This window comes from Mangifera indica, chromosome 3 (assembly GCF_011075055.1).
Source record: "Mangifera indica cultivar Alphonso chromosome 3, CATAS_Mindica_2.1, whole genome shotgun sequence".
Taxonomy (NCBI): Eukaryota; Viridiplantae; Streptophyta; class Magnoliopsida; order Sapindales; family Anacardiaceae; genus Mangifera; species Mangifera indica.
In genome coordinates, this window is record NC_058139.1 from 20,300,231 (window position 1) to 20,325,167 (window position 24,937).

General features: G+C 34.5%; 3 protein-coding genes across 7 annotated transcripts; all 3 read left to right on the forward strand.

Moving 5' to 3' along the window:
* Window positions 1-794: 794 nt before the first annotated feature.
* On the forward strand, window positions 795-10,338 carry LOC123211539 (TNF receptor-associated factor homolog 1a-like). 5 transcript variants are annotated; one of them, XM_044630333.1, is made up of 11 exons: window positions 795-998; window positions 1,567-1,789; window positions 3,106-3,217; window positions 3,713-3,801; window positions 3,899-3,967; window positions 4,045-4,174; window positions 4,712-4,870; window positions 5,030-5,378; window positions 6,283-6,395; window positions 6,652-6,846; window positions 10,205-10,338. In XM_044630333.1, the coding sequence occupies exons 2-10, from the start codon at window positions 1,612-1,614 to the stop codon at window positions 6,833-6,835; spliced, it is 1,383 nt and encodes a 460-aa protein (XP_044486268.1). In that variant the 5' UTR covers window positions 795-998; window positions 1,567-1,611; the 3' UTR covers window positions 6,836-6,846; window positions 10,205-10,338. The 5 variants fall into 5 exon arrangements, with proteins under 5 accessions (XP_044486268.1, XP_044486271.1, XP_044486267.1 ...); XM_044630336.1 differs by lacking the exon at window positions 10,205-10,338 and adding an exon at window positions 6,898-7,196 and having other exon boundaries at window positions 796-998; window positions 6,652-6,765; XM_044630337.1 differs by lacking the exon at window positions 10,205-10,338 and adding an exon at window positions 6,898-7,196 and having other exon boundaries at window positions 798-998; window positions 6,691-6,765.
* On the forward strand, window positions 9,597-10,547 carry LOC123211541 (enoyl-CoA delta isomerase 2, peroxisomal-like). The gene has a single exon (XM_044630339.1). It carries the CDS (start codon window positions 9,689-9,691, stop codon window positions 10,418-10,420), a length of 732 nt encoding a protein of 243 aa, XP_044486274.1. The 5' UTR covers window positions 9,597-9,688; the 3' UTR covers window positions 10,421-10,547.
* A 2,715-nt stretch (window positions 10,548-13,262) lies between these two features.
* LOC123211543 (TNF receptor-associated factor homolog 1b-like) lies at window positions 13,263-23,192 on the forward strand. The gene is made up of 13 exons (XM_044630341.1): window positions 13,263-13,716; window positions 14,284-14,506; window positions 15,823-15,934; window positions 16,430-16,518; window positions 16,616-16,684; window positions 16,762-16,891; window positions 17,428-17,586; window positions 17,750-18,098; window positions 19,003-19,115; window positions 19,411-19,561; window positions 20,045-20,490; window positions 20,574-20,778; window positions 21,551-23,192. The coding sequence occupies exons 2-13, from the start codon at window positions 14,329-14,331 to the stop codon at window positions 22,901-22,903; spliced, it is 3,354 nt and encodes a 1,117-aa protein (XP_044486276.1). The 5' UTR covers window positions 13,263-13,716; window positions 14,284-14,328; the 3' UTR covers window positions 22,904-23,192.
* The last annotated feature ends 1,745 nt before the right edge of the window (window positions 23,193-24,937 follow it).

Here is a 24,937-nt window from a genome sequence, read left to right on the forward strand (position 1 = left end):
CTTATATTTTTATATTATTTATGGTTTTTAAATTTATTTATGTTTTTTTATATTAAGGTGGTTTAAATATGTTATTTGTAACATTTGAAATAGTGGGTTGATTTTAATTTTAGTTAATTTTATTATTTAATATGTTTATGTTGTGTTTAAAGTGTACGAGAAGAAAATTTTTTCTTACGGATATAAAGATGAAATATTTTCTTATGGGTAAAAATGATGAATTTTTGTTAACCTCATAAAAGGAGATAAGCAAAGAATAGAGATTGGCATTCTCTGCAGGGACAAGAATAAAAAATAGAGTATTTGATCTTACGCCTTTTTGTTATTATCTTTAGAGTTCGTACTCTCCACTTAAATGGTTTCCTCTTAAAGCCCATGTAAATCAACCCGGCCCGATCCATTAAATCTCAAAATCTCATCATCCCAAACCCCAACTGCCACTAGTTCTTCATCATAGAATTAGTAAAATAAAATTTAAAAAAAAAAAAGTGGAACCCACATCGTGTAAAGCCATTCAAGAGGAAGAACTCATATAAGGTAAGCAGGCTAAGAGCCGCCGCTGCCACTACCACCACCTCCACCTCCTTGCTCGGCTCTCCGATAGTTGTCACCGACCTCCTATTTTTTAATTATTTATTTATATTTATTTGCCCTTAATTAATTAATTAATTAATAGAAAAATAAATAAAATAAAAAAGGGTTACAGGTGAAACAGAAACAAAGCCAAACCTACTCGGCCCCACTCTCTTCCCTTGCTCCTCCTCGTCATACCCATTTTTTTTTTTAATTTCCCCAATATTTGATTGAAAAAAAAAAAAAAGACAAAACCGAAATTAAAATAAATAAATCTAGCAAATAATTTTCCTTTTTTGGGTCTATCTCTCTTTTCTAATTCCTTACTGCTCCTTTGTATTGGACCCCTCTCTATCTTTCTCTGTAAAATCTCAAAGAGCTGTCATAACCCAATTTAGGAACGGTCCTCTGCTCTTCGGTTTCAGGTTCGATCTATATACGATGTCGTCTGTTCTTTTTCAATTCCATGATTTTTCGCTTCCTGTTTTAGGGTTTGATTTTGATTGGGGTTTTTGGGGATTTCTCTCCACGATCTTTATCTTTTTTTGTCACGTATTGTAATTGGGTTTATCTTGATAGTTTTGATTATTATGTTATTGGTTCGTTTGATTGTTTATTCAGTTTTCAATCTAATTGATTAATCTTTAACTGGGTTTTTGAGATTTTGATGTCCAAGTTTGTTTCTGATTACTTTGATTTTTTTTCGTGCTTGGTATTAATATCCTTTACAGACATTGAAAACTATAATATCTCAGTATAGCGATGAAAATTATCAGAAGCCGAACAGATGGTTTTCTATTTTATTATTTTACTTTTTGTTGAATTGTAAACCTACTAGCTTTAAAATTGAGAAGGTTTTTGGTGTATTTATGGACTTATTTGTGGTTTTTATTTATTTTTTCATATTTTGATGCATTGATAGTGTTGGAAGTGATGTTTAAGAGCTGATGTTGCCTCTTTTTTTATTTATTATGTGGCCATGTTGTATTTTAGGGAGTGGAGTCGAAGGAGTGTGGGGGAAGGAATTCTGGAGTGAAAATGGCGGGGATTTCAAGTGAGGAAACTGGAGTGGGAAGGTCTGTGGAGGGTATATCAAGTGGACAGCGATGCCAGTCAGGGCAAGCACTAGCAGAGTGGCGGTCGTCTGAGCAGGTGGAGAATGGAACTCCATTGACTTCGCCCCCATATTGGGACACAAATGATGACGATGATGGCTGTATGGTTTTTGCACCCTATAGTGAATGAGTTTGTGATCCATGGTTCTAAGTAACATTACAATTTTTTCTTGTTGTCAATTGCTATAAGTTCTGAAGCAGAAAAGACGTGGTTCTCTATGAGTTTTTCAGCTTATGGGTTATTATTATACAAGTCTATACAGGCCAAGGAGCCTGAGGGTGAAAATTGCATTTCCTCAAATTCTAATAATCTCTACACCCTAATTTTGTTTGATTGAATAAATGGATGATTATAATTGGTCATGGTACAATCTGGGGTGGAGATGGAGATTCTATAAGCACGTGGTTTGTGGGTGCCTAAATGCTTTTGAATGCTTTCATGCTTTTTGCACTTGAATTATGTGTTCACTTGATATTTATTGAAGTTGCAAAACCATCAAATTATTAGTATCCAAACGTTTTGTTTGCAATTTTGAGCCTTGTATTTTATTTCCTTGTGGAGCAAATTGACAGATTTTCTGACCTCTTAGATATTGTATATTAGTTATACTTCTCTAGTTTTCTAACTTATTTACATGCCCAAAAATGTATTACCTGATCTCAAAAAGTCCCAGGGAAGGGAACACACAGACAGTTTGCTTCCCATTTTGGTTCTTTTTCCTGGAATCTTTTAGATGAATTAAGGAACTATGCATCTGGGGTGAATTAATTAGTTGTTTTTCCAAAACAATAGTGAACTAAGTAGTAGAATGAGAAATGTAGAGGCTTTACATTTTCTTTTCTTTATTACCTGCTAAGTGAGCAAATGGTCGTATAATGCAAATTTGAAGTGTCTTTAAGATCAAATTGCTGTTTTTTCTTTAATATTGAAATGTTTAAGGTGGAAACCATCTTTCACATAACTTGCTAGTAATATGTAATACATAGATGAATAAGTGAGCCTTGTATTATACGATGCTTTCTGTTAGATATTTTAGACATTGTTTGAGCTTATGACAGTTATAGATTTTTCTTTGCCATGCTGGTAAATTGTTTTGACTTTCATGTTGCTTGGTTTTGCTTACTTTATGAGTAAAATATGTTGGATGCTATCCCTGTGGAGGATTCTTCATATTCTATATGGGTACGGATGCATATAGGCAGTTGAGTCTGAAGATGATGCAAATGGAGTCCAAAAAAGCTAGTTTTCCCATCTAGTAGTCTAATTTTGGAAGTTGACGGAGATAGCTGTACTTGCTTTTTTTATATTTTCTCTTCATGAAGAGAAATATTAAATTATATTCTTTCTATTTATGTTATGTTTAAATCATTTTCTAAACACCATTATACTTCTCTAACTAAGATTACTTCTTTGTAGGGCCAAAACCTTCTGACCTATACGGAAAATACACGTGGAAGATAGAGAATTTTTCACAGATTAGCAAACGAGAACTCCGTAGTAGTGCATTTGAAGTTGGTGGCTACAAATGGTATGAGGTTTTGAGTATGAAAGGTTTCTCATTCTTTTTTTTCATTATATTTAGTTTCTCCATTGCTTTTCTTATCAAATTGTGTGGATTAAATCTTTGCACATCTGTTTAGTGACAGAAACACGTTTGTTCATATATGTCCTTCAGATGCTTAGCCCATTTTTAACACTAGTGAAAGATCAGCCTTTTGAACTTTCAGATAGCTCTAATTCATCTCATTTGTAATTTTTAATCTTTACTTCTGTCGAAGGAGACTCTTATTGTATTGTATCTTTGTTTCTATGCAATGTACATAATTCTTCATTATAAATTATGGGTTCTTCATCTGTAAATTTGGAAGTTTTGTTTACTATTCAGCTAAGATTTTTTTCATAGAAGTCAAAAGTTGTTAATTTATTTCCATTAGCTGCTCTAGTAGGTCATGTCTTCAATCTTATGGATTGAAAAGTTGCTACATTTGTTGCGAACGATAACACTTTCTGCTGTCGGTCACAGGTACATTTTAATTTATCCCCAGGGCTGTGATGTTTGCAATCATCTGTCATTGTTTCTCTGTGTTGCAAATCATGACAAACTCCTACCAGGTTTGGTATCATCAATAGGTTTCAAATTGCATGAACTATATATTTTTTTAATCATAATGGTTATAATTGTGTGGTTTTTCTTGCCTTTGTGTAACAGGCTGGAGTCATTTTGCTCAGTTTACAATAGCTGTTGTAAATAGAGATCCGAAGAAATCAAAATATTCTGGTTGGTTTGCTTAAAAGGGTTTTTGTTTAGCATATCCAGGTTCTTGTTTTGTAATTTAGTAAATTGAAATTTTGCAGATACTTTGCATCGGTTTTGGAAGAAAGAGCATGACTGGGGTTGGAAAAAGTTCATGGAGCTATCAAAAGTGTCTGATGGATTTAAAGATGGTGACACTCTAATTATAAAGGCTCAAGTTCAAGTCATCAGGTATCTTCAATGCTTCATCTAGTTGACAAAGTAAATTTCATGTAAAATTTCCTTTATATTTTTGCAAGGATAGTCTTAGGTATTTGTTTTTGTTGTGCAAATGTTCTTGTATCATGTTCTTTAATGAATTAAACTTGGGTAAGATTTTCCATGAATAAAGGTGAGTATTCTTTAAATTGTTAGCCTTTTGTATGAATTTTGTTGAATGAACAAGTTAATAACTTAATAACTTAATATGCTACTTGTGAACTTTGATGGTTACTTTCTTATGAGTACTTAGTACCATTACGGCACAATAATTGTTTTTTTTTTTCCTATAACCCTATTCTGTTGCTAAATGTGTTATGTTATTAAATTGTCATAAAATATGCCATGATTTGCTTTTTAACTTGTAATCTCCTAAGTCATTTCTCTTTTTTAAATTGTAAACCTTGCAACTCTGTGTTATTTGAGGATTTTTTTTATTTTATTCTATATGTATTTTCCTTTTGATATTTGTTTCTGCATAAATGTGTTTGTTTTGCTTTGGGTTTGTAGGGAGAAATCAGATCGCCCTTTTCGATGCCTTGATTGTCAGTATAGGAGAGAACTTGTTAGGGTATATTTGACAAATGTGGAGCAAATATGTCGGCGTTTTGTGGAGGAAAGAAGAGGGAAGCTTGGGAGGTTGATAGAGGACAAAGCTCGGTGGTCAAGGTACTATTCATATTGGTTGACTTACAAGTTTGATTATTCCTTTGAGATGGTATATTACTTTTGTAAGATATGGTTTGGAGCATTTCCCATGAATTTTATGTGTTTTTAATGAAGAACTTTGCGTGTTTGATAGTAATATATGTATTGCCATGGTTGCAGCTTCTGTGCTTTCTGGTGGGGAATTGACCAAAATGCTAGGCGCCGTATGTCTAGAGAGAAAACAGATGTAATTCTGAAAGTAGTTGTAAAGAACTTTTTTATAGAAAAGGAAGTCACATCTACTTTGGTAATGGATTCCTTGTATAGTGGATTGAGGGCTCTTGAAGGGCAGTCTAAGTGCAACAAAGTGAGACCAAAGTTGTTGGATGCTGAGGAAACTCCAGCTCCCATCATTCATGTAGAGAATGATATGTTTGTTTTGGTGGATGATGTGGTGCTACTACTAGAGAGGGCTGCCTTGGAACCATTGCCACCAAAAGATGAGAAAGGTCCTCAAAATCGTATGAAGGTGGGTTTTGTAACTCTGGTATAAAGAGTTATGCCCTTGGTTAATATGAACTGAAGAAGTCATGAGTTGTTTGATTTAGATTAATCTTTTAATAGTTGCTATGAAGCATCAATTGCTTTCTTTCCTTTTAATAGTTTCTTTGGAGGTGCTTTGCATATTTCTAATTGAATGACTTCTTATCGATACGGTACTGATTAATTATTCTGGACCTTTCTGAAATTCTGAAACAATGATGTTGTGTATGCACATGTTATATTTAATTTGAATCTTTTTAGCCCTTAAAAAGTTAATTGGTTAAGTCTGGGTTTTGGTAGGTAGGTTTTTTGGGTATTTGATGAGTTGGCACAGGGTACCTAGGTTATGGTTGTATTGGGTATTGGTGGCAGCTTTTGCAGTGGTGGATCAGTTTTGCTTGCACTGGAGAAATTTTGGTGGCGGCTTTGGTGGTGGTAGAGAGGTTTCGCATGCGCAGACAAATTCTGATGGCACCTGTGTTTTTAGTTACTTACCTTAAAGATTTTGATTCTCATCCTTCAATTTTTTTCACTTTTATTATTTTATGCATGGCTTTTTCTGTAAAATTACATTGCTAATGCCTCTGTTACAAAGATGATGATAGGATCTGAAAGTAGAGGGAAAATAATTGATGTTGCTTATGCTATATTATTAGGATGTGATGTGCCCTTCTTTGAGTTGGTTTCATCTTGTATAATTTTGTATTATGTGCTATGGAGTTTATTAGCTTTTATGTTGGTTTCATCAATGATCTGAGTATATACATTGATGTGGAATCTTGTGGGAATGGAAGTTACATTCTTAAGTTACAATAACTTGGTCCGATATATAAATGTTTAGCTATATGTTTCATTGAATGACTTAGCAACATGTATTCTTGTGTATAAAGGATGGTAGCTCTGGGGAGGACTTTAACAAGGATTCCGTTGAGCGGGATGAAAGGCGTCTTACAGAATTGGGGCGTAGGACTGTGGAAATTTTTGTCCTTGCCCATATATTCAGGTAGTATATTTGTTTATCACACATTTCTAATGGCCAAAAATTTCTTATCTTCTCCACAACTTAATCACATGGGCAATTTTGAGCTTTCTATTAATGTTTGCAGGTGTTTCTAGCATGTAGGTTAATTATATTTTCCAATGCTGTTTACAGATTCCATTTTTTTTCCTCATTATTTGATACCTCACATGCAAAATTGTGTTGGTTTTCTTTCTGTTGGAATTCGCTGCTAAGTTAACCTATTTTACCGGCTTCTCAGTAAACATGGATGCTTAAACTATTTCATGGTTGCATACAGCAATAAAATTGAAGTTGCCTATCAGGAAGCTGTTGCATTGAAGAGGCAAGAAGAGCTAATTCGTGAAGAGGAAGCAGCATGGCTGGCTGAAAGTGAGCAGAAGGCTAAACGTGGTGCTGCTGAAAAGGAGAAGAAATATTACTAAGAGCCACGAAGATCAAGGGAGAAGAAGCGGTGAAGATGGGGATTGTGGATTCTGCGCATGATAGCATGGAAGAGGTGACTGAGGCTAGCTTGCGCCTGGGCAAGCAATTGGCAAGCAGGAAATGGAGTGGTGAGGTGTATGCGGAGATAAGGAAGAGTCTGTATCCGGAGCTATGTGGCGTCTTGGGATTGGTTGAAAAAGCGGTAATTGCCAATTCTAGGCTTTAATGAATGATCTTCTCAAAATTTTCTGTTTTGGGTTAAATTAATAATGACGTCCAACAGTTTATGTTTGTATAACAAGGAGAACATTTGAACCTTTGGAATTTTTATGCTGCAAATAGGAGCGGGTTTGAACTGAATTAGGTTGAGTTCGATTGTCAATTTATCTCGATCCAACTCTAAACTAATGGTTGGTGTTGAGCCTCAATTGCAATTAGCAGCTTCCATTTTCATGGAGCAGTTGCATTGAAAGGGCAAGAAGAGTAATACTTGAAGAGGATCTGGATGCCCTGTGAAAATTTGAGTGACCAGAACCCATCGGTTTTTGAAAATAAGAATCGGAACCAAGAACTTATATAGGGTTAGTTACTATTTATGAAAAACAGTAAAAGGGTATTTATGAATGCAAATTTTTCATGGCGGTTGAATGCAAAATTTCCTTTTTTAACTCTAAATTTAACACTATTTATGAAAAACAGTAAAAGGGTATAATATTTATTTTTTCATTTGTTAAATTAAAAAAAAAGGGAAAGATTCCTGAAAATGCATAAATCTCACCAAAGCCTAGGAATCTATTGAGAATAATTGCAAATAATTCCTGGATCCAAAAAATTATTACATAGAAAAAAATTTAGGCAAATAAGAACCTGTATCATCGACGGCAAGGAAGAGAAATCAACAATTGGTTTAGTGATGCAAATCAACTTGGGCTTATGAATTCTGTAGCAACTAGTAAAATTTCATATGAGAACAAGGATTGTTGATACTCATATGCTCCAATAGAAAACGTTCATCTCGGGTGCTCTTGAGATTAGAATAGAGAGAAATAAGAATAATGAAAAGGAAAAGAGAAGATTCGATATATAAAAGAGTATAGATTCAAATCCTCTCTACCGACATATCAAGGTCAAAATATATTATTTTTTTCTAAATTTTTCATCATTAATTTTGAAAATTTCATTTACCCATCTATAACCATTTAAATCTGTTAGTTTTAAAAGTAAACTTAAATTTTATTTTATTTTTCTCTTTAAACTCTAAAAACTAATAATTTTCTCAAACTAACAATTTTCTCCGACTCAAATTTTAATCTCAAATTTTATTTTGTTGTGTGTTGCTTGATGAGCATTTGAACATCTAGGAACAAGACTAGAGTGGAGGTGTCATGGGTCAAGCCTGCTCTAGCGTGGCCATCGGGCATGGGGGTTCGGTTGGGCCTAAGACTTGTATAGTCTTGAGCCTTCAGGTTAGACCGACTAGAAAAATACTTAAGTTCTACGACATGACCCTATGTATATAAGATTGGGTTGAACCGAGCTTTAAATGGGTTGACTCCGTCAATTTTAATAAAAAAATTAATTTTTTTATATTAATTAATTATTTTAATTATAATGTGAATATTAGTGAGTTGCGTTAGGTCGATCTGTGGACCTAATGCCTAGGCCTATGGCTTGCACACAGGTGCTATAATGCAAGCCATGCTTTCCGAATCAAGCTATTTTTCGAGCTTCAGGCAAACCCAACACATTTGACATGTCTAAACTAAAGTGTATAATGTTAATTTTTGCAATATGCTAATCTACTTATAATTTTTCAAACTAAAGCATTTTTATAATGATGTATGTAAATAAGATATCTAATTTTACTCTTACTTGTTCTTATAATATTTACACTGATCAATTTCCTTCTCATTTGACCCTATAAAAATGAACTCACCTTAATCATTTGAACAATTTATTTATTTAGAATATATTAAATTTTTTCATTATCGAAATATTTAAAAGGAACATAATAATTGACAAAATTGTAAAACAAATGGAAATTAATTTTTTTTTTAAAAAATTAAAAATTGATTGAGAGAGTTCAAAATTGAGAAATCTAAGAAAGAGTGTGAGAGATACAAATTGAGAAATTATGTTTTAGGGACGGGGAAAAAGAGAAAAAAAAAAACCAATGGCTACTGGCCAAAGCCGTTGGAGCTAGAGGGGTGCAAAATGGCACCCAGCCGCCCAACATTTATTTTTTTTTAAATTTTTTTCATAGTTTACTATAACAATATGTCATTTCGAATCAACCAGCAATCTGATTTGCAGGGTTGGATTTGACATAATCCAATGTGTTCATGTCATGAACTGATAACATACAGTCATGACATAGTAAGACTTAAAATCTCTTAGGATATGCCTCCGTAAGTCTTTAATAGGTCAACTTACATGCTTTTGTGGCTAAACTGTCATATTATGTTTTTTCATTCTCTTTAATTCTTGATAGTTATTATTAATTTTTTAAATTTTTTAATGGGTTAGATTGGCTTATGAGTTGTGTCTCAAGCCCTCAGACATGGCCTATTAGCTTTATGCGACCTATTATTTTGTAAGTCATACCTTCAAGAGTTGTGTTGTTGATCGATTCGGCTTTTTTATATATTTAATTATTTTATTTATCTCAATTTATTTATACACATAATTTTATTATTTTTTATAAAAATAATTTTATAAAAAAAAACCTCTCAATTCCCTTAATTTAATAATAATAATATTATTATTATAAATAAACCGCAAGTCAATCTTCTTTGATATCCGCGACGGAAACGATCCGGAGACTTAGGATAGATCGGTAAGCACCAGAAACTATGTGCACCTTAGAAAAACATGGCGATGTTTTCATCTTAACCTTAACAGGTTCCTCCGATCTAGACGAGCATCGGTTCAGTCCACCCGTCATCGACTCCATACTCGCCGCTCTCTCCCAAGCCAGAGCCCAAGCTACTCCTGGATCGGTTCTTATCACCAGTTCTCATGGAAAATTCTTTTCCAACGGTTTCGATCTCGCCTGGGCCCAAGCTGCAGGCTCTAGAATCGGCGCCCGAGAACGTCTCCACCACATGGTCGAGATTTTTAAGCCCATTGTAGCAGCTATGATCTCTTTACCTATGCCCACCGTGGCCGCTGTCAACGGCCACGCAGCCGGCGCCGGCTTTGCCCTTGTCCTTAGCCACGACTACGCGCTGATGAGGGGCGACAAAGGCGTGTTGTACATGAGCGAAGTGGATATCGGGCTCACTTTACCAGATTATTTTGCGGCTCTGTTTCGGGCGAAAATCGGTTCAGCTTTGGTTCGGCGGGATATATTACTAAGAGCCACGAAGATCAAGGGAGAAGAAGCGGTGAAGATGGGGATTGTGGATTCTGCGCATGATAGCATGGAAGAGGTGACCGAGGCTAGCTTGCGCCTGGGGAAGGAATTGGCAAGCAGGAAATGGAGTGGTGAGGTGTATGCGGAGATAAGGAAGAGTCTGTATCCGGAGCTATGTGGCGTCTTGGGATTGGTTGAAAAAGCGGTAGTTGCCAATTCTAGGTTTTAATGATCTTCTCAAAATTTTCTGTTTTGGGTTAAATTAACAATGACGTCCAACAGTTTATGTTTGTATAATAAGGAGAACATTTGAACCTTTGGAATTTTTATGCTGCAAATATTTATCATTTTGGAAATAGGGGCGGGTTTGAACTGAATTAGTTTGAGTTCAATTGTCAGTTTAGCTCGATCCAACTCTAAACTAATGGTCGTGTGTTGAGCCTCAATGGCCATTAGCAGCTTCCATTTTCATGGAGCAGTTGCATTGAAAGGGCAAGAAGAGTAATACTTGAAGAGGGTATAATATTTATTTTTTCATTTGTTAAATTAAAAAAAAAAGGGGAAGATTCCTGAAAATGCATAAATCTCACCAAAGCCTAGGAATCTATTGAGAATAATTGCAAATAATTCCTGGATCCAAAAAATTATTACATAGAAAAAAATTTACTCAAAGAAGAACCTATATCATTGACGGCAAGGAAGAGAAATCTACAATTGGTTTTGTAATGCAAATCAACTTGGGCTTATGTATTCTGTAGCAACTGGTGAAATTTCATATGAGAACAAGGATTGTTGATACCCATATGCTCCAATAGAAAACGTTCATCTCGGGTGCTCTTGAGATTAGATTAGAGAGAAATAAGATTAGAAGAGACAACTTTTGTTTGTTTGATTTTGTGTCTTATGTTTTTTATCAAGTGGGAAATGAGATTGGACTTAACAAAGAAATGTAGATATTTTTGTTTTTGTTTTTGGAAAAGAAGTAGACCTAGAGGGGAGTGACGACAAGTTCAGAGTTTGTGAAGAAGAGAAAAACAATTTTGGACAGACAAGTGTAAATTTTGGAGGAGACGATATAATGTGCAAGGGCTTGTTGTTGGAGGCAGTAAAATTGTGAAAGAGGGAGGAATTGCTTGATGTGCTTTTCACAAAGCATGATATGAACATAAGTCTAATATAGTGTTGTGCCTGGCCATGACGATCGTTGAGGTGTTAGACGCAGATGTGGGGGTGGTTGGGGGGATGTTGGTGAGATTGGAGAGGTTAGTGAAAAATGAAGGGTTCAAGGCCAAGCTAGCAACTTTGGTGGTAGGTGTGAGTGCGGTCAAGTGTGGTACTACAAGAGGGACAAGACACTATTGACAAAGTTAGCGATTTGTTTGCTTAAGTTTTTGAGTAGTGATGATTGGGAGACAGGAAAAGCCACAATGAAAATATTAAACCTAAAATAGTAAAATATTGATCATTCAGAAGTATTTCAGCTTTAAGAATACCCCAACCAATGCAACAACTATTTACATCAATTTTATTCATATATTTGTTATTTACTTTTCATACCGATACGTTCAACATCACTTCTCTTATTTAAGTCCTCGTAACGAATATAAATATATTACGGTGATGTCTTGGGAATGTGCAACAAATAAGTCTTAATCTCTCTTTGGTTCGATGATTATATTAGTTAAATTAGGAAATTTATATTCATGTCAATTATTATAATTAAGATATTTAGTATAACGTCATTAGGAAAAATATTAAAGTCTCTCATTATTAATATGGAATTAGGAAAAATCTACTTTCTTCCTCCTTTATATTTCCTTATTTTGTTATGTATATCCAGATTTAATTATTTAATCGAATATTTAATTAGATAATTTTAAATTAAAAATTAAATAACAATAAATTATATAATAATATATCGTTTAAATACATAATATAATATTTCAGATTAAATTTATGTCACATTACTCTATTAACAATAGACTTTCCAAATTTCATAGGTTTCTCAAAGCAAAGGTCATGTCTATGACATGAATCTGAAACTAATTTTTATATAATATATAGTTGAATTGGATATACCAATTGCCAAGTGTATATAAATTAATTAATATGGTTTTTTATTTATTCACTGTTACATCATTGTAATATTACCTTTTTTTTTTTTCTCTTTTTATACACGGATGCGTTACTTAAGTATTCAAATTTATCAAATTATATTATTATACATTATTCAAAGATTTAATTAAATTAGATGATAATTTTGATATGAATTTAAGATCTTGACGTTATGTGACTCTAAAAAAAAAGAGATTTTTCAATAAAAATAAGAAAAGAAACCAGAATGAAGGCAATAAATATCCTTATAATCAAGAATAAAGACACTTTTGTCCCCTTCTTGACCCACCTTATCCCTCTCTTCGTCCTCATCTCCACTTCTATATATTATTAAATTTTTTAAAAATACTAATACATCTTTATATTTTTAGATTATTTATGATTTTTAAATTTATTTATTTATTTTTTATATTAAGATGGTTTAAATATGTTATTTGTAATATTTAAAATGGTGGGTTGATTTTAGTTTTAGTTAATTTTTTTGTTTAATATATTTATGTTATGTTTAAAGTGTATGGGAAAAAAATTTTTTCTCACGGGCATAAAGATGAAATATTTTCTTGTAGGTAAAAGATGATGAATTTTTGTTATCCTCTTAAAAGGGCATAAACAGAGAATAAAGATTGACTTTTTCTGCAGGGACAAGAATAAAAAATAGAGTATTTGATTCTACCCTTTCACCAATTTATTCTTAGTTCATTGGCAATATTTTTAGAGCTTGGCTTCTCAACTTAAATGGTTTCCTCTTAAAGCCCATGTAAATCAGCCCGGCCCGACCCATTAAATCTCAAAATCACATCATCCCAAACCCTAACTGCTACTAGTTCTTCATCATAGAATTAGTAAAATAAAATTAAAAAAAAAAAGTGGAACCCACATAGTGTTAAGCCATTCAAGAAGAATGACTTATGCAAGATAAGCAGGCTAAGAGCCGCCGCTGCCACTACCACCACCACCACCTCCACCTCCACCTCCACCACCACCACCTCCACCTCCACCTTCTTGCTCGGCTCTCTGATAGTTGTCACCGACCTCCTATTTTTTAATTATTTATTTATATTTATTTGCCCTTAATTAATTAATAGAAAAATAAATAAAATAAAAAAGGGTTACAGGTGAAACAGAAACAAAGCCAAACCTACTCGGCCACTCTCTTCCCTTATTCCTCCTCGTCATACCGATATTTTTTTTTTAATTCCCCCTATATTTGATGAAAATAAAAAATAAAAGAAGACAAAACCGAAATTAAAATAAATAAATCGAGCAAATAATTTTCCTTTTTTGGGTCCATCTCTCTCTTCTAATTCCTTACTGCTCCTTTGTATTGGACCCCTCTCTATCTTTCTCTCTAAAATCTCAAAGAGCTGTCATAACCCAATTTGGGAACGGTCCTCTGCTCTTCGGTTTCAGGTTCGATCTGTATACGATGTCGTCTGTTCTTTTTCAATTCCATGATTTTTCGCTTCCTGTTTTAGGGTTTGATTTTGATTGGGGTTTTTGGGGATTTCTCTCAACGATCTTTATCTTTTTTTGTCACGTATTGTAATTGGGTTTATCTTGATAGTTTTGATTATTATGTTATTGGTTCGTTTGATTGTTTATTCAGTTTTCAATCTAATTGATTAATCTTTAACTGGGTTTTTGAGATTTTGATGTCCAAGTTTGTTTCTGATTACTTTGACTTTTTTCGTGCTTGGTATTAATATCCTTTACAGACATTGAAAACTATAGTATCTCAGTATAGCGATGAAAATTATCAGAAGCCGAACACATGGTTTTTTATTTTATTATTTTACTTTTTGTTGAATTGTAAACCTATTAGCTTTAAAATTGAGAAGGTTTTTGGTGTATTTATGGACTTATTTGTGGTTTTTATTTATTTTTTCGTGTTTTGATGCATTGATAGTGTTTGAAGTGATGCTTAAGAGCTGATGTTGAATCTTTTTTTATTTATTATGTGGACATGTCGTATTTTAGGGAGTGGAGTCGAAGGAGTGTGGGGGAAGGAATTCTGGAGTGAAAATGGCGGGGATTTCAAGTGAGGAAACTGGAGTGGGAATGTCTGTGGAGGGTATATCAAGTGGACAGCGATGCCAGTCAGGGGAAGCACTAGCAGAGTGGCGGTCGTCTGAGCAGGTGGAGAATGGAACTCCATCGACTTCGCCCCCATATTGGGACACCAATGATGATGATGATGGCTGTATGGTTTTCGCACCCTATAGTGAATGAGTTTGTGATCCATGGTTCTAAGTAACATTACAATTTTTTCTTGTTGTCAATAGCTATAAGTTCTGAAGCAGAAAAGACGTGGTTCTCTATGAGTTTTTCAGCTTATGGGTTATTATTATACAATGTCTATACAGGCCAAGGAGCCTGAGGGTGAAAATTGCATTTCCTCAAATTCTAATAATCTCTACACCCTAATTTTGTTTGATTGAATAAATGGATGATTATAATTGGTCATGGTACAATCTGGGGTGGAGATGGAGATTCTATATGCATGTGGTTTGTGGGTGCCTAAATGCTTTTGAACACTTTCTTGCTTTTTGCACTTGAATTATGTGTTCACTTGATATTTATTTAAGTTGCAAACCATCAAATTATTAGTATCCAAACCTTTTGTTTGCAATTTTGAGCCTTGTATTTTATTTCCTTGTGGAGCAAATTGACAGACTTTCTCACCTCTTAGATATTGTATATTAGTTATACTTCTCTAGTTTTCTAACTTATTTACATGCTCAATAATGTATTACCTGATCTCAAAAAGTCCCAGGGAAGGGAACACACATACAGTTTGCTTCCCATTTTGGTTCTTTTTCCTGGAATCTTTTAGATGAATTAAGGAACTATGCATCTGGGGTGAATTAATTAGTTGTTTTTCCAAAACAATAGTGAACTAAGTAGTAGAATGAGAAATGTAGAGGCTTTACATTTTCTTTTCTTTATTACCTGCTAAGTGAGCAAATGGTCATATAATGCAAATTTGAAGTGTCTTTAAGATCAAATTGCTGTTTTTTCTTTAATATTGAAATGTTTAAGGTGGAAACCATCTTTCACATAACTTGCTAGTAATATGTAATACATAGATGAATAAGTGAGCCTTGTATTATATGATGCTTTGTCTTAGATATTTTGGACATTGTTTGAGCTTATGACAGTTATAGATTTTTCTTTGCCATGCTGGTAAATTGTTTAGACTTTCATGTTGCTTGGTTTTGCTTACTTTATGAGTAAAATATGTTGGATGCTATCCCTGTGGAGGATTCTTCATATTCTATATGGGTACGGATGCATATAGGCAGTTGAGTCTGAAGATAATGCTAATGGAGTCCAAAAATGCTAGTTTTCCCATCTAGTAGTCTAATTTTGGAAGTTGTCCGAGATAGCTGTACTTGCTTTTTTTATATTCTCTCTTCATGAAGAGAAATATTAAATTATATTCTTTCTATTTATGTTATGTTTAAATCATTTTCTAAACACCATTATACTTCTCTAACTAAGATTACTTCTTTGTAGGGCCAAAACCTTCTGACCTGTATGGAAAATACACGTGGAAGATAGAGAATTTTTCACAGATTAGCAAACGCGAACTCCGTAGTAGTGTATTTGAAGTTGGTGGCTACAAATGGTATGAGGTTTTGAGTACGAAAGGTTTCTCATTCTTTTTTTTCATTATATTTAGTTTCTCCATTGCTTTTCTTATCAAATTGTGTGGATTAAATCTTTGCACATCTGTTTAGTGACAGAAACACGTTTGTTAATATATGTCCTTCAGATGCTTAGCCCATTTTTAACACTAGTGAAAGATCAGCCTTTTGAACTTTCAGATAGCTCTAATTCATCTCATTCGTAATTTTTAATCTTTACTTCTGTCGAAGGAGACTCTTATTGTATTGTATCTTTGTTTCTATGCAATGTACATAATTCTTCATTATAAATTATGGGTTCTTCATCTGTAAATTTGGAAGTTTTGTTTACTATTCAGCTAAGATTTTTTTCATAGAAGTCAAAAGTTGTTAATTTATTTCCATTAGCTGCTCAAGTAGGTCATGTCTTCAATCTTATGGATTGAAAAGTTGCTACATTTGTTGTGAACAATAACACTTTCTGCTGTCGGTCACAGGTATATTTTAATTTATCCCCAGGGCTGTGATGTTTGCAATCATCTGTCATTGTTTCTCTGTGTTGCGAATCATGACAAACTCCTACCAGGTTTGGTATCATCAATAGGTTTCAAATTGCATGAACTGTATATTTTTTTAATCTTAATGGTTATAATTGTGTGGTTTTTCTTGCCTTTGTGTAACAGGCTGGAGTCATTTTGCTCAGTTTACAATATCTGTTGTAAATAGAGATCCGAAGAAATCAAAATATTCTGGTTGGTTTGCTTAAAAGGGTTTTTGTTTAGCATATCCAGGTTCTTGTTTTGTAATTTAGTAAATTGAAATTTTGCAGATACTTTGCATCGGTTTTGGAAGAAAGAGCATGACTGGGGTTGGAAAAAGTTCATGGAGCTATCAAAAGTGTCTGATGGATTTAAAGATGGTGACACTCTAATTATAAAGGCTCAAGTTCAAGTCATCAGGTATCTTCAATGCTTCATCTAGTTGACGAAGTAAATTTCATGTAAAATTTCCTTTATATTTTTGCAAGGATAGTCTTAGGTATTTGTTTTTGTTGTGCAAATGTTCTTGTATCATGTTCTTTAATGAATTAAACTTGGGTAAGATTTTCCATGAATAAAGGTGAGTATTCTTTAAATTGTTAGCCTTTTGTATGAATTTTGTTGAATGAACAAGTTAATAACTTAATAACTTAATATGCTACTTTGTGAACTTTGATGGTTACTTTCTTATGAGTACTTAGTATCGTTACAGCACAATAATTGTTTTTTTTTCCTATAACCCTATTCTGTTGCTAAATGTGTTATGTTATTAAATTGTCTTAAAATATGCCATGATTTGCTTTTTAACTTGTAATCTCCTAAGTCATTTCTCTTTTTTAAATTGTAAACCTTGCAACTCTGTGTTATTTGAGGATTTTTTTTATTTTATTCTATATGTATTCTCCTTTTGATATTTGTTTCTGCATAAATGTGTTTGTTTTGCTTTGGGTTTGTAGGGAGAAATCAGATCGCCCTTTTCGATGCCTTGATTGTCAGTATAGGAGAGAACTTGTTAGGGTATATTTGACAAATGTGGAGCAAATATGTCGGCGTTTTGTGGAAGAAAGACGAGGGAAGCTTGGGAGGTTGATAGAGGACAAAGCTCGGTGGTCAAGGTATTGTATATTCATATTGGTTGACTTACAAGTTTGATTATTCCTTTGAGATGGTATATTACTTTTGTAAGATATGGTTTGGAGCATTTCCCATGAATTTTGTGTGTTTTTAATGAAGAACTTTGCGTGTTTGACAGTAATATATGTATTGCCATGGTTGCAGCTTCTGTGCTTTCTGGTTGGGAATTGACCAAAATGCTAGGCGCCATATGTCTAGAGAGAAAACAAATGTAATTCTGAAAGTAGTTGTAAAGCACTTTTTTATAGAAAAGGAAGTCACATCTACTTTGGTTATGGATTCCTTGTATAGTGGATTGAGGGCTCTTGAAGGGCAGTCTAAGTGCAACAAAGTGAGACCAAAGTTGTTGGATGCTGAGGAAACTCCAGCTCCCATCATTCATGTAGAGAATGATATGTTTGTTTTGGTGGATGATGTGGTGCTACTACTAGAGAGGGCTGCCTTGGAACCATTGCCACCAAAAGATGAGAAAGGTCCTCAAAATCGTATGAAGGTGGGTTTTGTAACTCTGGTATAAAGAGTTATGCCCTTGGTTAATATGAACTGAAGAAGTCATGAGTTGTTTGATTCAGATTAATCTTTTAATAGTTGCTATGAAGCATCAATTGCTTTCTTTCCTTTTAATAGTTTCTTTGGAGGTGCTTTGCATATTTCTAATTGAACGACTTCTTATTGATACGGCACTGATTAATTATTCTGGACCTTTCTGAAATTCTGAAACAATGATGTTGTGTATGCACATGTTATATTTAATTTGAATCTTTTTAGCCCTTAAAAAGTTAATTGGTTAAGTCTGGGTTTTGGTAGGTAGGTTTTTTGGGTATTTGATGAGTTGGCACAGGGTACCTAGGTTATGGTTGTATTGGGTATTGGTGGCAGCTTTTGCAGTGGTGGATCAGTTTTGCCTGCACTGGAGAAATTTTGGTGGCCGCTTTGGTGGTGGTAGAGAGGTTTCACATGCGCAGACAAATTCTGATGGCAGCTGTGTTTTTAGTTACTTACCTTAAAGATTTTGATTCTCATCCTTCAATTTTTTTCACTTTTATTATTTTATGCTTGGCTTTTTCTGTAAAATTACATTCCTAATGCCTCTGTTACAAAGATGATGATAGGATCTGAAAGTAGAGGGAAAATAATTGATGTTGCTTATGCTATATTATTAGGATGTGATGTGCCCTTCTTTGAGTTGGTTTCATCTTGTATAATTTTGTATTATGTGCTATGGAGTTTATTAGCTTTTATGTTGGTTTCATCAATGATCTGAGTATATACATTGATGTGGAATCTTGCGGAAATGGAAGTTACATTCTTAAGTTACAATAACTTGGTCCAATATGTAAATGTTTAGCTATATGTTTCATTGAATGACTTAGCAACATGTATTCTTGTGTATAAAGGATGGTAGCTCTGGGGAGGACTTTAACAAGGATTCTATTGAGCGGGATGAAAGGCGTCTTACAGAATTGGGGCGTAGGACTGTGGAAATTTTTGTCCTTGCCCATATATTCAGGTAGTATATTTGTTTATCATACATTTCTAATGGCCAAAAATTTCTTATCTTCTCCACAACTTAATCACATGGGCAATTTTGAGCTTTCTATTAATGTTTGCAGGTGTTTCTAGCATGTAGGTTAATTATATTTTCCAATGCTGTTTACAGATTCCATTTTTTTCTTCATTATTTGATACCTCACAGGCAAAATTGCATTGGTTTTCTTTCTGTTGGAATTTGCTGCTAAGTTAACCTATTTTACCCGGTTCTCAGTAAACATGGATGCTTAAACTATTTTCATGGTTGCATGCAGCAATAAAATTGAAGTTGCCTATCAGGAAGCTGTTGCATTGAAGAGGCAAGAAGAGCTAATTCGTGAAGAGGAAGCAGCATGGCTGGCTGAAAGTGAGCAGAAGGCTAAACGTGGTGCTGCTGAAAAGGAGAAGAAAACAAAGAAAAAGCAGGTATGATATCTTAGTCTTCATTTGGTAAGACCGAAGCTATAATTGAGTTTTTATTATACAAAGAAATATTAGAAACCTTTGATCTCCTTTTGAATTGACTTTTTGTGGTATTTCTTATCATCTATTTATAAAATTTATTTGGGAAACTCGGGCTTAGATTGGCATTTATATATATTTTTTTGTCATTACATAATCACCTTTTAGCCATGTCACTGAATTTTTGGTATATGATTGCCAATGTGCGTATTATTTCTCTTATAGGAATAGTGGGCATGCAATATCAGCTGTTAGATACTTATTTTTGCTGCATCATTTCTTGGGCTACAATATTTGATTTGATATTGCATTTTTTTATTATTGATTTTTGCAATTATATAATGAAATAATGAAGTTGCCAATATAAAAGTATTTGCAGTTTTCTCATAGGGTGCTTGGTTTTCTTTTGGAGTGTGATACCGTTTCCTTTTTTGTTGTATATTGTAGGCCAAGCAGAAACGAAACAATCGCAAAGGGAAAGAAAAAAAGAGGGAGGAAAGGCCCAGTGCTGGTAATCAGGACAGACATGACGAAGAAAACCCTAGTGATGAGAAAAAGGAATCCATTTCAGAAGAAGCTCAGCCTGTGCTTGAAAAGTCTGATGTGCTGGAAGATATTTCAGATGTTTCTGATTCAGTTGATGGTGTTGCTGAAGTGCTTCAGCCTGATTCAGAAGACAGGGATACCGATACGTCTGAAGTTACTCCTCCCACAGAAGCCAGTAGCAGTGGAATTTGCGGCCTATCATCTGTACCAAATGGTATGGCTGAAAAAAAGAATTTAATGGATGATAGTTCATCAACGTGCTCTACTGATTCTGTCCCATCATTTGTTATGAATGGGCCCTATAAAGGGAACTCCTTAAACTACCAAAATCAGAAGTCACCTAGCAGGTAAACAAATAATTACATTAATTATACTTGTACTGCAACAGAATATTCAGAATTCATATAACCTGGCTTGTCTGAATTTGTAGAGGGAAGAGCCAGCGAGGTAAGGTGGCACATGATGGAAGTAATTGGGCAAATGAAATAGATGATCAGCCATATAGGTCTGCTACAGATGCAGCGGAGCATAATGACATCTCTGCAAGCAGTAAGGCTGGTGAATCTGAGTCTGAGACAGTTGTTTCATCTTTTCAGGATCAGCCAGAGTGGCATGGGCAGCATGTGGTCAACAAGGTGGTTTACTATAATTCTTTTTTATGTCTTAGGTATTTGTTTAGTGTGCAAATTTTAATGCATTTAGTAGCACAGATGTTGGAAGCATGGAAGTGATGAATTAATTTTTGATTTACTTCATCTATTTGTTAGCATTCTTTGACTTCAAAATTGTTTTGTTTGTTTGATTTATTTTGTGGGGAAAAAATTCTTATTTTTATGTCAATTTCAAAAGGAGTATTTGTTTGACTTTTACAGCATAAGCTGATTGTAAAATTAGTGTCTTATCCATATATTATTATAAATATTATTTTCAAAATTTTGTTGGGCATATCATTCTATTTTATTCATCCTTTTGTTGAGCTAGCATAATATGTATATTTGTAATAAATTGTCATAGTTGTGCTAACACAATATATGCATGCTTGTAACCTTCTATCTTTTGTTGACGAAGTTGTTTACTATTTTGCATCTTTTGAAACACGTTTACAGGTCATGGTTGTTTAGGTAATGAACAAAAACTATTCCTAGTACTTAGTTTGGATGTACGCAAACAAACTACTGAATGTTCCTTGCGAACACATGTTTGTTACAAACTGTTTGAAAGTAATTTTTGAGTGTTTACTCAAATATTGGAAAATTTTCTTCTTGAATCTTGGTGTCTTGGGCACAGCTTTTATTAGTCATTAAAGCTTTTAGTTTTTTCTCAGAGGGCTATGTTAAAATTTTTGTATTTATCTTTTGAACTTTTTGTTGAGTGTTGTCATGATGGGAATTACTTTTCATGTAATAGGAAGAAGTTGTTCCAGTACAAAAGAAACTGATTATCAAAGATCCAGTGGATACAGAAAGAGCTAAAGTTAAGACAACAGCTGTATCATCCTCTTCAAGAAGTCCAACTAGAAATACACAGTCCACTGCCCAATCAAAGTCGGATCCAAAGAGCTCTGCTACTGCAGATCTGGTTCCGAATATGAAAGCCACTCCAAATGGCCAGCAACAGACTGATCAAACAGCAGCATTGAATACTTCATCCCAATCCACTGCTGTGGTTAGATCTGAGATCCTGAAGCCTGCAGTGCCAAAGCCAACTGAAAAATCCCTGGAACAGCAGCTGCCTGCGATGTCAAGGCCTTCTAGTGCCCCTCTTGTTCCTGGTCCTCGGCCAACTGCCCCTGTTGTTTCCATGGTTCATACTTCCCCACTACTTGCCCGTTCAGTTAGTGCAGCTGGGCGCTTAGGTCCTGATCTCTCACCTGCTACTCATAGTTATATTGCCCAGTCCTACAGAAATGCCAAATTGGGAAACCCTGTTAGTTCAAGTTCAGCTGGTTTAACACATCCTAGCTCTCCGAGTTTGGCAGTGAAGCCATCACATGCATACACACCACAGCCTGTCTTGGTATCTGCACCTATGTATACACCCCAGAGCTCGGAAAGGATGGAGCCAAATCCAGTCCAGTCGGGCTTTCCTTTTGGCATGGTCTCCCAGGATGTCTTACAGAATGGGCAGCAGTGGGTCGAGAGTTCCCAGAGGGATAGCAGCAGAATGATGCGCCATGATCCTTCTTCCCTGGTCAATGATATGCAAAACCTTGATTTATACAAGCCTGTGCCCTCTAGATCCAGGGAGCACTTCTCTAATGAGTTTTCTACCTCTACATCAGGAAGGCAAACCCAAGGTGTGTTGGCAGATGAATTTCCTCACATTGATATCATCAATGACCTGCTTGCTGAAGAACATGGAGCTGGGGCAGGTAGGGCAAGCACAGTCCTTCAGTCTCTTAGCAATGGACCACACGTTTTAAATCGGCATTATTCTTTCCCATGTGATATGAGCATATCAGGTGACTCATCCGGCTCATTCAGGTTTGAACGGACAAGGAGTTACCATGATGATGGGTTCCACCGGGGGTATATTTCTTCTGGTAGCCATTATGACTCAGTAAGGGAACACATTCCCCAAACTACTGCAGTGCACTATTCAAATGGGCAAATGGATGGAATGGCTCCGACTGTGTGGCAGATGGCTGGTTCTGATCTCTCATTGCTGGGCGACGGTTACCCCTATTTCCACCCGGAGTATTCAAATTTGGCATGTGGTGTTAATGGCTACACGGTATTCCGACCTTCAAATGGGCAGTAAAGGATGGTATGACAGAGTTAACCCTCCAACTGAAGGGTTGTTTTTCCGTTGTAATAATGTATTTGAGGGAATTGTTGGGTATTAGACTTGGAGTGAGGTTGTAATGTCTTCATAAGAAAAACGAAATGTTATGTAAAGAGTGTTTCTGCCTTTCTTTTTATCAAGTTAGTTTTTTTCTGAGAAAATGAGGCTTGGATGTATTTTGGGTTTTTGGTTAATGGTTGATAAATTTGATCTATAGCTCGCTACTGCTACTCAGTAAAATTCTGGAAAAATAGGATTTATGTTATTTTGCTCTCTCTCAATTTCATTATATACAACAAATATGAGACAATAATAGACAGGTTGACCATTTCAGTGTGGAACAATTATAAAATAAAATGGAAAAAGTTGAGTTGGTTTGAAATTTATTTTTAGGTGGTAGATATTACTTGTTTGATGGGTTATTCGAAAACCGTATTGGTGGTGAAAACAGTTTCTGTAGACTGAATTTTTTTGTTTTATGCTTTATAAAATATATAGTGAGATAGTTTTGCATTTGATTTTGAATTGTTTTTTGTGTTTTGATTTGCCTTCATATTTATTTATTTGATTGAGACTTCTCCTTTAGACTTTTAGAAATGATGATTAGCTCGGACGAGAAAATGTCAGATAAGAGGAAAAGCCAATTAGAGAAGATAGAAAGTCATCAGGGAAATGAATCTGGCATCAGTTATCTAATTACATTATCGAGGGAAAACCTCTTTTTAAACTCGGTTTGTTTGAACTGAACACAAAGTCAGACTTGATTCGGCTCTGTTTGGATCCACCCATCTATTGCTAGATAAACAAATGACAATTTGCGATTGATTTGAATGCCTGTTGATTATCCAACATAGTTTTGATTCAGAATGTCATTGTCTATTCTAGTGGATAACTCAATGCTCCAAGTATTAGTCAAGTGCAGTTATATTTGGTATAACCTCAAATTGTTGCTTGTCGTGTACAACTCTCTGTTCTGAAGATTGCAACTTCAACAGCTGATAAACATAACATCATTAATAAAAACTGTCTACATCTAATTTGGATAATTTAATTAGGTATTTAGATAATACGTAATTATATTTTGAGCATGAAAGCCTTTAATGTGAGCATGAGAAAATCGATTTGATATCTAATTGGGTATTCAAAATTGAATGCATATCGCATAAGTTGGACTCATACTTCTTCAGCTCCCTCCTCTATTTCCTGGATCCCTCCTGAAAAATTCTGCATTGTAATTCTGACTGACTGCCGCCTTTGGATGTGTTGGCAGACAGGCGGCTATTTTATCATGTTTACCCATATTTAGTTGATTGTTCCAGCCACATTTTGACACTAGTGACAAGCCTGAGCATTGCCAAAGTGGAAATAGTGCAAAGGGGAAAAAATGGAAAACTGTATTTGACTGGTGCAAAGGCATACTTTAACTTGGCAGGTTATAAGAACTCCTAATACGCCTTTAATGGTTGATTCACTGATGATGAAATCTCATTCAAAGTCATAAAAAGCATGTCACCATTTGCGAAAATGTTCACACAATCAGGTTTCCAGTGATGACTGAGAACATTCAAGGTCCAAGAAATTGCAGTCCCAAGAAGTTTCCTCTCATGAGAGAGAAGACCCCCACAAGCCAAAACTCATCTCATTCAGTAATCAATCACCATACCAAGTGCTTAATAGAAAAAATTCAGTAAATCAAATCTTAATTTCAGGATTTAAACATAACATATAAAATATTAAATTAAAACTTTGAGATTATCAAAATATATATAATATGAATACGTCCCCATCAAAAGTTGAATGAATTTTAAGACATACGTTATTTATATAGATAGTATATTGAACTTATTTTTTTTATTATATAAATTTATCAATAAATGATGAATTATTCAATTATCTAATTTTATTGAACCAAAATTATAACCAATGTAAACCAGAAAAGAAATTTTTCAAACACTTAATCTCGTAGCTAATTAAGCTTAATTTATATTAATATATGGTTAGATAAAGTAA

What these genes read in the sequence shown, in the direction of transcription:
- LOC123211539 (XM_044630333.1), top strand. Translation starts at nt 1,612, where the DNA reads ATGGCGGGGATTTCAAGTGAGGAAACTGGAGTGGGAAGGTCTGTGGAG. An exon ending in GACAAAGCTCGGTGGTCAAG is followed by an intron (nt 4,871 to 5,029) that starts GTACTATTCATA and finishes CCATGGTTGCAG; the next exon opens with CTTCTGTGCTTTCTGGTGGG. An exon ending in GTCCTCAAAATCGTATGAAG is followed by an intron (nt 5,379 to 6,282) that starts GTGGGTTTTGTA and finishes TTGTGTATAAAG; the next exon opens with GATGGTAGCTCTGGGGAGGA.
- LOC123211541 (XM_044630339.1), top strand. Translation starts at nt 9,689, where the DNA reads ATGTGCACCTTAGAAAAACATGGCGATGTTTTCATCTTAACCTTAACA.
- LOC123211543 (XM_044630341.1), top strand. Translation starts at nt 14,329, where the DNA reads ATGGCGGGGATTTCAAGTGAGGAAACTGGAGTGGGAATGTCTGTGGAG. An exon ending in GACAAAGCTCGGTGGTCAAG is followed by an intron (nt 17,587 to 17,749) that starts GTATTGTATATT and finishes CCATGGTTGCAG; the next exon opens with CTTCTGTGCTTTCTGGTTGG. An exon ending in GTCCTCAAAATCGTATGAAG is followed by an intron (nt 18,099 to 19,002) that starts GTGGGTTTTGTA and finishes TTGTGTATAAAG; the next exon opens with GATGGTAGCTCTGGGGAGGA.